The sequence below is a fragment of the Cherax quadricarinatus genome, chromosome 63 (assembly GCF_038502225.1).
Source record: "Cherax quadricarinatus isolate ZL_2023a chromosome 63, ASM3850222v1, whole genome shotgun sequence".
Taxonomy (NCBI): Eukaryota; Metazoa; Arthropoda; class Malacostraca; order Decapoda; family Parastacidae; genus Cherax; species Cherax quadricarinatus.
The window spans coordinates 14,306,049-14,319,528 of NC_091354.1; the positions used below are offsets into that span (position 1 = coordinate 14,306,049).

At 44.8% G+C, this 13,480-nt stretch overlaps 1 protein-coding gene across 3 annotated transcripts in view; it reads right to left on the reverse strand.

Annotated features, from left to right (window-relative positions):
* Positions 1–292: 292 nt before the first annotated feature.
* Positions 293–13,480, reverse strand: part of LOC128698172 (sodium-dependent phosphate transport protein 2A) — an 80,469-nt gene continuing 67,281 nt past the window's right edge. For all 3 annotated transcript variants that reach the window (XM_053790276.2, XM_053790274.2, XM_053790275.2), the window contains 5 exons: positions 12,898–12,983; positions 12,307–12,528; positions 11,528–11,639; positions 10,003–10,131; positions 293–6,168 (listed from right to left, as the gene is read on the reverse strand). In XM_053790276.2, the coding sequence (XP_053646251.2) occupies positions 5,294–6,168; positions 10,003–10,131; positions 11,528–11,639; positions 12,307–12,528; positions 12,898–12,983 (1,424 nt within the window). In that variant the 3' untranslated portion in view covers positions 293–5,293. The remainder of the gene's footprint in view (positions 6,169–10,002; positions 10,132–11,527; positions 11,640–12,306; positions 12,529–12,897; positions 12,984–13,480) is intronic.

Below are 13,480 nucleotides of genomic sequence, written 5' to 3' on the forward strand. Positions count from 1 at the left end.
TCAGTGAAAATCTTAACACAGTTCTCGCATTGATTTTTGTTTGGATTTTTTTTATATTTTTATGTGATACAAGAATATCATAAATTCTTCGCTTATTATTTTCATTTGTATGCAAAATCCGTCATGTGATCCTTCACACCCATATAAACATGGGGTTAATGTTCTTGTGATCCTTCACACCAATATAAACATGGGATTAATGTTCTTGTGATCCTTCACACCCACATATATGGGATTCATTTCATTACAAACCCACAAATAATATTCTTCATAGGATTAAAATAAAAATACCTTTTCCACTGTCACATATTTATTATAAAAATATATAATACTCTTATCTACATACTCGGTCGTTCAACTTGACCAAAATATTCAACAAAACCTGTACAATCACCAAGGTGTTAGTAAATTATTAGTAGTATTACATTCTTGGGAGAAGCTATAAACCCATAGGGGTCAAAACAGCGCCTGGAGGATTGGTAGGCAATCAGGTTCGATCCAAGGAAGGGGAAGTCAGATCCAATTCTTTGAATCATAGAACCTTCCCAAAAGGGTGCAAGTACAGCATTAAGGACAACAGATGGCGCAGCGGTCTGACTTAACCTAGCCAGACTTGACTTAGACCTGACCTAGTCAGACTTGACAAAGTTAGACCTGACCTAGCCAGACTTGATTTAGTTAGACCTGACCAAGCTAGACTTGACCTAGTTAGACCTAACCTAGTCAGACTTAACCTAGTCCGAACTGAACTAGCCAGACTTGACCTAGTTAGACCTGACCTAGCCAGACTTGACCTACTTAGACCTGACCTAGCCAGACTTGACCTAGTTAGACCTGGCCTATCCAGACCTGACCTTAATATACTCTTCACATCTCGCTCTACCAGAACATAAATTTAAATTTTAGGCAATTAATATTTCATGTTTTAATGTATAAAAGCGCAGCTCAGTGACAGCATTCGGCTCACAACCAAACGGTGCTAGACTCGATGCCCGGGTAGAGAGCAGTATGGATAAATCTCATGACAACTGCTACTCTTGATGGCCAAACTAGAAATAGGAAACTTTGAACCTCTAGAAAAATAAGATGTGCAGGTTGACTTAATAACCTCGTATTAAATATATCTACTTCAACATGACGGGTTCCATTTTTCCTATACGACTACCAAAACCAGTATCTAAATCACAACTTGCTCTATTTTCTGGTTAATTACAAATAATATAATTAAATACATTTTTGGTAAGCAATGATGAATTCATCGTCGCTAGTCTCCTCGTGAAAAAAAAATAATAGGGTTCCGAAGTAAATTTAAACTGATTTTGTCCGTACTATTTTGATAGGATAGCTAGAGAAGTACAATTTATTACTCAGTGATAAGTTCTTTAACAGTCTTGTATTTAAAGGCATAAAATATATTTCTAATTCACCCAACTCGGTTATTCTTTTTGTAAGTAAATAGATTCTAAGAATATAAAAAATTCATGTACAGACTCGCGTGTCACGAGGTAATATTTCACTAAGACAAGGACATGTCACCCCGACCTTGCATGCGGGACGGTAGGCGCCTTCATACTGGTCAAGGGCTCTTGACACAAGGAATTGGCGCTGCCGTCCCCTTCCTCGGATCAAACCCAGGGTACTATATGACCCTTACGGGTTTTGCGCTTCCCCGTGAATAAAACATACCACTCACATATGCATTTACACTCATTTACAACAATATAAATATGATTGTTTACATTATTGCGTGTAAGTTACAAGGTTGTGGCAGTCTTTATAACAATGGCCGCTGCGGGGGAGGGAGAAGGAGCATTTAAGAGATTTATTATCAGCCATTGGTAGGGTAACATCCTGGGAGGCAGGGTTACACCCAGGGGAAGAAGGAGAGCACCCTGGGAGGCAGGGGACCACCCTAAGGGAGCACTGTCACTTCTGAAGACCCACCAGGTGGCTGCAGATGGGGGTGTTGTCCTCTCGGAGACAGCTACGCCTCCAGCAAGATACAAATGGTAAGCCTATTAGTTCCTCGTGGATCAGTGGGTGAGAGAGTGGTATTCCGTAGTCTTCCTCAGTGGTTTATGTCATGGTTTTCTTCAGTGGTTTATGTCATGGTCTTCCTCAGTGGTTTATGTCATGGTCTTCCTCAGTGGTCTGTGTCATGGTTTTCCTCAGTGATTTATGCCATGGTCTTCCTCAGTGGTTTATGTCATGGTCTTCCTCAGTGGTTCCTGTCATGGTCTTCCTCGGTGGTTCCTGTCATGGTCTTCCTAAGTGGTTTATGTCATGGTCTTCCTCAGTGGTTTATGTCATGGTCTTCCTCTGGTTTATCTCATGGTCTCCCACAGTGGTTTATGTCATGGTCTTCCACAGTGGTTTGTCATGGTCTTCCTCAGTGGTTTATGTCATGGTCTTCCTCAGTGGTTTATGCCATGGTCTTCCACAGTGGTTTATGTCATGGTCTTCCTCGGTGGTTCCTGTCATGGTCTTCCTCAGTGGTTTATGTCATGGTCTTCCTCAGTGGTTTATGTCATGGTCTCCGTCAGTAGTTTATGTTATGGTCTTCTTCAGTGGTTTAGGTCATGGTCTTTCTCAGTGGTTCATGTTATGGTCTTCCTCAGTGGTTTATGTCATGGTCTTCCTCAGTGGTTCATGTCATGGTCTTCCTCAGTGGTTTATGTCATGGTCTTCCTCAATGGTTTATGTCATGGTCTTTCTCAGTGGTTTATGTCATGGTCTTCCTCAGTTATTTGTCATGGTCTTCCTCAGTGGTTTATGTCATGGTCTTCCTCACTTTTTTGTCATGGTCTTCCTCAGTGGTTTATGTCATGGTCTTCCTCAGTGGTTTATGTCATGGTCTTCCTCAGTGGCTGATGTTTTGGTCTCTCAGTAGCTGATGTCATGGTCTTCCTCAGTGGCTGATGTTTTGGTCTCTCAGTAGCTGATGTCATGGTCTTCCTCAGTGGCTGATGTTTTGGTCTCTCAGTAGCTGATGTCATGGTCTTCCTCAATGGCTGATGTTTTGGTCTCTCAGTAGCTGATGTCATGGTCTTCCTCAATGGCTGATGTTTTGGTCTCTCAGTAGCTGATGTCATGGTCTTCGTCAGTGGTTAATATCTTTGTTTTCGCCATTGCTTGAGGTTTAGTTTTTTATTTCTGGTGTTTCTCCACACCAGATAGGGAATCCTTCCTTATAAATATACCGGAACGAGTTGTATCACGGGAAAATGCTAGTCCGAAACCGGGCGGTTTGGGAATTTTTGTCAACTGCCCGAGTACATTCTCAAATTCCTCGATTCAGAAAAATCCACGATGAATCAAAGTCTTAATGGCATTAAATTCAAGCAAGCCTGGAACAAAAGACAAGAAGTCAGTACTAGTGAATTTTGGTTTGCGATATACATAAATCTCAAAACAAGTAACACTGTAATTATCACAGCTATTTTGAGTAGCCGATGACATCGCCTTTGGTCTTGTCTATCAGTAGATGACACTCTTCGTCAATTACTGGTTAACACTGTCTTCATCAGTTAGTGGTTAACATTGTCTTCATCAGTTAGTGGTTAACATTGTCTTCATCAGTTAGTGGTTAACATTGTCTTCATCAGTTAGTGGTTAACATTGTCTTCATCAGTTAGTGGTTAACATTGTCTTCATCAGTTAGTGGTTAACATTGTCTTCATCAGTTAGTGGTTAACATTGTCTTCATCGGTTAGTGGTTAACATTGTCTTCATCAGTTAGTGATTAACATTGTTTTCATCAGTTAGTGGTTAACATTGTTCTATCATCAGTTAATGGTTAACGTTGTGTCTTGGTCAGTCAGTGGTTAACATTGTCTTCCGTCAAGTAATGGAACTTGGCATTATAATTAGGTAGCTCGATGTGTTGATTATCCTTGAGCACTCTGTTATGTGTAAATGTAAGAAACCTGCTGTATCAGATCACAGAGTCAAAAAAGAGATCACTTCCATTCGTACAAAGATGCTTTTAACAAAAATATAAATAGAATTATACATTTCAATCATTTTTAAGTGTAGTTGTCGAGTACTTAATTAATATAAGTTAAATGGTGGAAATTTGATCTTTCTATGCAGTTTGTGATTCCTCTATTAAAATTTTATCATCTTGAGTGGTACCTTAAGGTGTAAGAGACGAGGTTATGACTTCCATTGAAAGTACAAGACAAAGATGGACTACTGGCTGGACAGTGCCAGGAAGCCACAACATATTGCCAGGACTGCCTAAAGCAGACAAGCTTGAAATACTATATCTTGACTTAAGTTGTATTATCAAGTCACACTATATTGTTATATTTAGGGGTGGAAAACGCTAAACCCGTAGGGGTCATACGGCGCCTAGGGAATGAGAGGCAATCAGATTCGATCCATGGAAAGGAGTTTTAATTCCTTAGATCAAAAACCCCTCACTAGCATCAAGGACCTTCCCTTGAGGGAATATAGATATTCATTAACTAGCTATATCCCCTATATATAAATTATCACTTATATATTAGCTATATTCGTTGCTATTGAACACTGGCACCAGCTATACACATTACTATATATGGTTTTGAAGACGGTGCTATAAATTATTGACAATGAGTATATGTAAGGATGATATTATTGTAATATGTCAAAGAGCCAGCAGATCTCAGTCTCCTCTGTTTCTTACTCATATCACAACCTCTCTGATATAGATGAATTGTAATAATTTTTCAGTGTTTCAGTATCCATGGAAAAATATATGCATTGTTTCACCTTTTATCATAAAATAGTAGGAATTTTGTGATTAAAAATCTGTGCATATAAATTTTAAAGAAATTAAAAACCTATTTGAGCATATGCTTACTAGCAAAGATCTTTTGAATATATAATATTCATTTATTTACGAATTCTTACAAGTGAGAATTAGTGCCTCTTACGACGACAGTTCCCGTTTATCAACTCTCGAACACCATGGACGCCCCCGGCTGGTGAACCCTGGAGGAAGTGCCTCTTTATGTATACGTCGTACGCAGGATGAAGACGGCACGAGAGGTGGCACTAGCACTGTGAATCCCGTAGAGGCATTGCCACCTTATGTACACACTGTGCGTGGGACGAAGGGGGCAAGAAATGTGGCACTGGCGCTGTGGAGTCCGTGCCACCTTAGGCAGATGTCTAGTATTAAAGATGCCATGAGAGGTGGCAATAGCACTGTGGATACTGTGGAGATAGTGCCATCTTAAGCAGACATCTTATATGCTGCACGGAAACGGCACGGGAGGTGGCACCGACGCTGTAGGGTTGTGCCGTCTTAAGTAGACGTCTCGTGCTGAACGAAGACAGCACGGGAAATAGCACTGGCACTATGGATCTGCACCTCCGCCTGCATGCTTGCGCTATCTCCGCCGATTTCCCGCTCTAGTCCCTTGTTGTCTACAGCAACCACGACAATATCTTCGACTGCACCCAGCGGGGGTTGCATGGATACGGCGGGTACGTGAGAATACTGGTGCCCCGGACGGCGGGCGCAGCACATTATGCGAGTGATGAGGTCATCGTAGGGTTGTAGAGAGCGCAGTGGCAAAGGCAGCCAGTGCCATGTGCGCAGCACTGGGGGCAGACATTTGGGGAAGCGTACCTGAGATATATTGATGAATATGACAATAAATACAAATATGGCAATTGGAATGAAGACACTGTACATGACGACGGGTCCGCCCAGGGACACGGAGAACACGAAGAGTGGTACAATGGCGAACGTCATCACCATATAGAGGACGGCGAACCAGCGGTATTTGGCAGTGATCTTACCCAGAACAAGAGCCATACGCACGGGAAGTCGCAGGAAAGGTATGGGATAGAATAGAAGCAGGCCCGTCACGTTGAAAAAGAGGTGCACAAGGGCAATCTGAATGGCAGGACGGAGGCTAGAAGCGTCTGAGGCGAGGGCAGCCAGGAGGGCCGTGGTAGTAGTGCCCAGATTGGAGCCCAGTGTGAGGGGGTAAACACGCTCCACGCTGATCATGCCCAACCCCACCAGTGGGGTCAGTGTGGAGGTGAAGATGGAGGAAGACTGTAGGATGAAGGTCATGATAGCACCGGCGAGGATGGCCAAGTAACCCGTCAGCCATGGCACCCGGGGCAAGTCTGCGTTGAGCACCCGCTGCACCACACCTGCCACTGACCCTGCAACACACATATTGTAAGACAACACCTGCAACACATATACTGTAAGACAACATCTGCAACACATACATTGTAAGACAACACCTGCAACGCAATCTACTTCTGTTATGGAAAAAATGTTAAAAAAAACACCTCCTGAATTTAATGTGATTTATCATACTCGAGAACAAATCTGAAGGACATCTTTTGCAGGCAGCCTATCAGGTGTCCGCCCGTCATTCCTACCCAGGCACTTCCTCTCTCCACTGTCTTGCTACACTCAGAAATTGTATATCTTTACTGTCCCATCATACTGACATGGCTGTTCTAATAATCAGAGTTCATTATTTAGAATGATCATTTTACTTAATTATTCCGTGCTCATATAACTTAGTTATGTTACAATGAGCACTTGCATCAACCTACTTTAACTAACCTGTAAAATAATTTAAAGGTATATATCATCTTATGTCTGCTGGAAATGCATTGTAATCAGCTTATCCATGTGTAACACAACCAATGTTGTTTATTCTCTCTTATACAACTGTCATCTTGGAAAATATATTTGTTATGCCAAAAATTAGAATATAATGTGGTGTTGAGGCAGCCGTACACAAAACATCATCAGAATAAAACAGAAAAAAATAAATACATTACAAAATGGCTCCCAGGGATAAGTAATATAAAGTGCAAAATAGAAGAAAAACAATGAATAAGCCCATTAAAAAAGATATTATTTACAACTCAAGTGGAAGAATACCGAAGACGGGATAAGATTTTGTTCGGACTTTTAACCCAGGAGGGTTAGCCACCCAGAATAACCCATGACAGTCAGTGAGTCATCGAGGAACTGTCTTATTTTCATGGTGGTCCTCAATCTTGTCCCCCAGGATACTACCCACACCAGTCGACTAACATCCAGGTACCTACTTGCATGCTAGGTGAACGGGACAGCAGGTGTAAGGAAACACGCCCAATATTTCTACCCTTGCTGGGGATCGAACCACGGACACTGTGTGATGCGAGAGCGTTGCCTACCAGGCCACAAGCTACCAGGCCACGGGCCATCAGGCCATGAGCCACCAGGCCACGAGTCACCTGGCCATGAGCCACCAGGCCACGGGCCACCAGGCCACGGGCCACCAGGCCACGGGCCACCAGGCCACGGACAACCAGGTCACGAGCCACTAGGCCACGAGCCACCAGGCCACGGGCCACTAGGCCACGTTCCATCAGACCACGAGCCACTAGGCCACGAGCCACCAGGCCACGAGCCACCAGGCCACGAGCCACCACGCCACGGGCCACCAGGTCACGAGCCATCAGGTCACGGGCCACCAGCCCACGGGCCACCAGGCCACGAGCCACCAGGCCACGGGCCACCAGGTCACGAGCCATCAGGTCACGGGCCACCAGGCCATGAGCCACCAGGCCACAGGCCACCAGGCCACGGACAACCAGGTCACGAGCCACTAGGCCACGAGCCACCAGGCCACGGGCCACTAGGCCACGTTCCACCAGACCACGAGCCACTAGGCCACGAGCCACTAGGCCACGGGCCACCAGGCCACGAGCCACCAGTCCACGGGCCACCAGGCCACGAGCCACCAGGCCACGGGCCACCAGGTCACGAGCCATCAGGTCACGAACCACCAGGCCATGAGCCACCAGGCTACAGGCCACCAGGCTACAGGCCACCAGGCCACGGGCCATCAGGCCACGGGCCACCAGGCCACGGGTCACCAGGCCACAGGCCATGGGCCACCAGCTCACAGGCCACCAGCCCACGGGCCACCAGGCCACGAGCCACCAGGCCACGGGCCACCAGGTCACGAGCCATCAGGTCACGGGCCACCAGGCCATGAGCCACCAGGCCACAGGCCACGGGCCACCAGGCCATGGGCCACCAGGCCACGGGCCACCAGGCCATGGGTCACCAGCTCACAGGCCACCAGGCCACGAGCCACCAGGCTACGAGCCACCATGCCACAGGCCACCAGGCCACGGGCCACCAGGCCACGAGCCACCAGGCCACGGGCCACCATGCCACGGGCCACCAGGCCACGGGCCACCAGGCCACGGGCCACCAGGCCACGAGCCACCAGGCCACAGGCCACCAGGCCACGGGCCACCAGGCCACGAGCCACCAGGCCACGGGCCACCAGGCCACGAGCCACCAGGCCACCAGGCCACGGTCCACCAGGCCACGGGCCACCAGGCCATGGGCCACCAGGCCATGGGCCACCAGCCCACAGGCCACCAGGCCACGAGCCACCAGGCCACGAGCCACCATGCCACGGGCCACCAGGCCCCGGGCCACCAGGCCACGAGCCACCAGGCCACGGGCCACCAGGCCACGGGCCACCAGGCCACGGGCCACCAGGCCAGAGCCACCACGCCACCAGCCCACCAGGTCACAGGCCACAGGCCACCACCACGGACCACGGGCCACCAGGCCACGGGCCACCACCAGGCCATGGGCCACCAGGCCATAGGACCACCACCACGGGCCACCAGGACATGGGCCACCACCAGGCCACAGGCCACGGGCCACCAGGCCACGGGCCACCAGGCCACGAGCCACCAGGCCACGGGCCACCAGGCCACGGGCCACCAGGCCACGGGCCACCAGGCCACGGGCCACCAGGCCACGGGCCACCAGGCCACGGGCCACCAGGCCACGGGCCACCAGGCCACGGGCCACCAGGTCACGGGCCACCAGGCCACGGGCCACCAGGCCACGGGCCACCAGGCCACGGACCACCAGGCCATGAACCACCAGGCCACGGGCCACCAGGCCACGGGCCACCAGGTCACGGGCCACCAGGCCACGGACCACCAGGCCACGGGCCACCAGGCCACGGGCCACCAGGCCACGGACCACCAGGCCACGGGCCACCAGGCCACGGGCCACCAGGTCACGGGCCACCAGGCCACGGGCCACCAGGCCACGGGCCACCAGGCCACGGGCCACCAGGCCATGAGCCACCAGGCCACAAGAGGAATACCATAAACATAGATAATCTCGAGTAACTACAGTTCGGTAATCACAGACAGGAGTTAAAAAATAAGGAAAAACAAAAAGACGTAACCACAAACAAGGAATAACAAAGGGGATCACAAATAGGATATAATAAAGAGGGGATTATAAATTGGGAATAACAAAGAGGTAATCACAAATAGGGAATAAAGAGGGAATCATAAATAGAGAATAAGAGGTAATCACAAATAGGAAATCACAGACAGGAATATCCCATAAATATTCAAAGTAATCAAAATTGGAGGAGCAAAGAGAACAGAGGAAAAGCATCACATGGGAAGAGCAACTCTGAGAATCAAAGAAGACCAAGGTCCCAGGAGTAAACCTCACGCCCAACCTATCTCAAGACACACATATAGCACACTCTTAAATACAAAAACTGACACACATACTAGTGAACAACAAGAAATCATTGAGGACCCTTTCAAGAAGGGAGAACTACTTTGATGCTGGTGGAAAGTTCTTGATTCTAGGAACTAGAGCTACCCTCCGTTTCGTCGGATCAAATTTCCGGTTCCCAAAAACTCAACTTGGTAAACACGAAGTGGGATGTGCAATTTTCTTATTTTATAACCAAAAAGGGTAAACTTTGGCGTAAGTGTACATTAATAGCTCTAGCAAAGAAAAATCAGGTTATGCCTGTAAATTTAGGCATGAATGAACATCGGGAAACCTAGAAATAAAGCTGGTTCAAGCTTGTAAATCAAATGGGATTTAAATATTCCTAGAAAAAACCCACCATTGTAATTTTTTTCACCAACACTACAATGCACTGACATGTAGCGTTGTGAGGCATGAAGGGCGCTAAGACTTACCCTTGAGCATAGAGCTGAGTGTCTTGACAATGGAGATGAGGCAGAGTGTGAGGAGGATGAGTGAAGCAGCCAGCAGCACCAGACCGACGCCAGTATCACTCAGAGGTAGATGCGCTGCCAAGGTGCTGCCTGTCACATATACATAAACACATTAAGATCATAAAATCGGAAGATTTTGTTCGGATTAGTAACGCAGGATGTTCCAAGAAAGTCAAGTAACGTGACTTATTTCCGTTTGTGTCCTCAGATCATTTTCCGGAATATGACTCTCAGTTATCCATTGACTGCTAGGGAACGATTAACAGGTGCTAGGAAACCTAGGCATACGTCCCTTCCCGCCCTAGGTTCAACTGATCTATGGGTAGGCCAAATGGCCTATACTAGACAGGTTCAACTCACACCCAATCTTACCAGCAATGACACTACAGGTGCTTGACAGTTCTACTTATCTACAGCTCTATACAAACCAGTGCTTGCTTATATGCCTTCTAAATCACAACTTGCGTTATTATGTGCTGGAATGCGGTAAAATGACTTTGCCTATTGTAAATAACTCATAACCACTTAAAGCTTGTTTAAATTTAACCATAACTTGCTAAACTGTATAAGGTAATATAAAACTAATTCAGAACTACATATAAGATACAATGCAAAATTTTTGTGACTTAATTCACGTCTGCACAAATATGCCGATGTAATCTTTTGACTACGTCCCCTGAAATGCAAGTATTGCATTCCAGGTTGCCAGGTTGTCTTTCTAAGAGTAAATATTGTTGAAAGGGGTATTTTTTAAGTTTATTCTCGACCGTGTAGGTCTTATCAGTATGGCGAGAAAGTTTTTGTGGTGCATAATAGATATTAAACTAACCTTAAACTAATATAAGGTCATCAAATGTAGACACTGGTTCAATGGAATTCAATATTCTTGAAAATGTTGCTCTTTACTCTGTGTTGATCTTAACAGGCAGTCACGTACTGACTATTGTGCTTTGAATATATTTATTTGTACAAAGAAATATAAATGTTATGGCGATTTTTAATTATGCAAAAAACTGTATCTAAATATATATATATAATTATGCCATCGTGTTTCTCAGCGAATATACTTTTACTGAAGAAAATATTTATTTAACATTTTAAGTCAACAAGAGAAGTAATTTATATGTGCGGAGATGAGTTGAGATGTGAGTGACATGAATGTGATATGTGCGTGATGATGGAGGCTGAGAGTCAGAATATAATCAGAAACAAACAGGAAAAGTGAAGATAATGAGAATACGAGCATATAACGAAAAGGGAGCAGATGTAAAAGGTATGGACAAAGATAATCAGAAAGGAGAAAGTAGCACTGGACAGAGTGAAGTGAGTCAGGGCGATAGCGTCTAATGGAAGCCACAATACTATGGCTGAAACATTTCAAAATTTACCCACAAATCAGAAATGAAAACTGAACGACGCTTCGGTGTCTACTTCTTTGTACAGTTTTCATTTCGAACTTGTGCGTAAGTTGTGCATGTGATCTTACATGTGATGAGTTGTGTTTCGTTGTGGGGGTGTGGACAGAGGCGTCGCAGGAGTGTGGCGTTCTCATAAGCAGGATCCTTCATGGTCCAACCAGTCAACACAGCCTTGTTCAGCTGTAACACACGTACATCTCACTAACACCTTAATGCTCCAGAACATTTCTTAAATTATTTCCTAAGCTGAATAACCCGTACGGGTTTAGAACTTTTTAGCATAACAGTAATAAAAATAATAATAATAATAATAATAATAATAATAATAATAATAATAATAATAATAATAATAATAATAATAATAACAATAATAATTCTTAGCTCAGTTGCAACACAAATTTCAATAAGATCACTTTCGTGTGCAAGGAGTGGTGGAGGCTCGATGCTCAGTCTGGTGATCACAGTCCGGTTTCTGACCAAACAGGACGTTGGAAATCATTCTTAATATAATCATAATGATAAATACTAAAAGGGAAGAAATGCTATAGCAGCCAAGACAGGGGAAATCAAACACTCAAGACATGGAAATTGATCTACACTCCAAAACACCTAAATAGCATGTATAAATACACAAATAAACACTTGACAATGGAACAAACGAACACACATAGATAATCAGTCAGATAAGTACTGTACATTTCGAGCTTAAACTATTTACTGAAGAGGGCTTTAGTGCGATGCCGAAATTTGCAGTACTCCCGTTTTCTTGTGTTTAATTGTCTCCATCTGGGTTCGTCTGTATCAGTAAGTATTATTTAAGATGTACAAATATGTGTAGTAAACTTACAGTAACTATCTTATTGGTGAAAGGTTTAGTGATGCTCGAGAGGAGCTCGACCTGCATGTCATTATGCTCGAGAGTGACACCGGAGAGGATGGCCTTGGTGAGCACGTCAAGGTAGCCAGTAGCCACCTCAAGGGGCAGCAGCACCCCTACACACAGCCAGTTGAACATATCATGAACCACAGCACCAGCGAAGGCAAGCTCAAACTGTTCCCGGTCACCCATCTGAAAGTGATGAGCAAGTCGAATATAGTAACATCTTTAGGGTCATTTAACACTTTATCCACGATAACCTAATAAAGCAAAGTAGTATGGTTTATAGCTACTTGGGCATTCTAATTGGATGCGATACCACAATAGTTGACTAACCTCGACTGAGGTTAGTCGACTATTGTGGTATCGAACCCAAATCTTTTTACCCTTATAAGCCAAATATTGGAATACTGAGCTATAGGACTGATGAGCAACCAAATGTGACATTTTAAGTCATATTTTACTATTTTGCCTTCTAATTTCTCTTACTGTATAGAGAATGTAAACAATGTAATGTATACAAAATTGAAGGGTAACGAGTGGGAGAACTTGAAGACTTACCTGGCCGATGCTGACCAAAGTATTGGTGACGGAGGTACCAATGTTGGCGCCCATGATGATAGGAATAGCTGTTGCCACGTCCAAAACTGCCAGAAGAAAATAAGTCATAATACTGTGGCAGTAACAAGTCAAAACTAAGTGCCACAGTCTAACAATAGTTCGGTCATGGTTTATTAGAATTAAAGCCTATCGACTACACGTCAAGGATATTTTAATCTTTAAACTAGGGATTAAATTAAACTCAGTGTATATACACTGAAAGATATATGTACATCTCTTAGTGCATATAATTTTGTATAAATCATTACATTCTTTCTACAGTTAATTTAGCTTATAACTGTCAATCTAAATTTTATGGAAATTTGGTGTAAAATAAATTTCAAAGGAAGGAATTTTGCTGGCACGAATTGTGAACCCAGTAAGTTTATTCAGGTATACACAAATACAGTTACATAGATTATCATACATAGTAGCATATGTGTAGAGAACCTGGGATAACCTAAAAAAGTCAGACAAAGTGACTTATTTCCATTAGGGTCCTTTTAATACCTTATTATTATGTTATGAAGGAGATAATATTTTA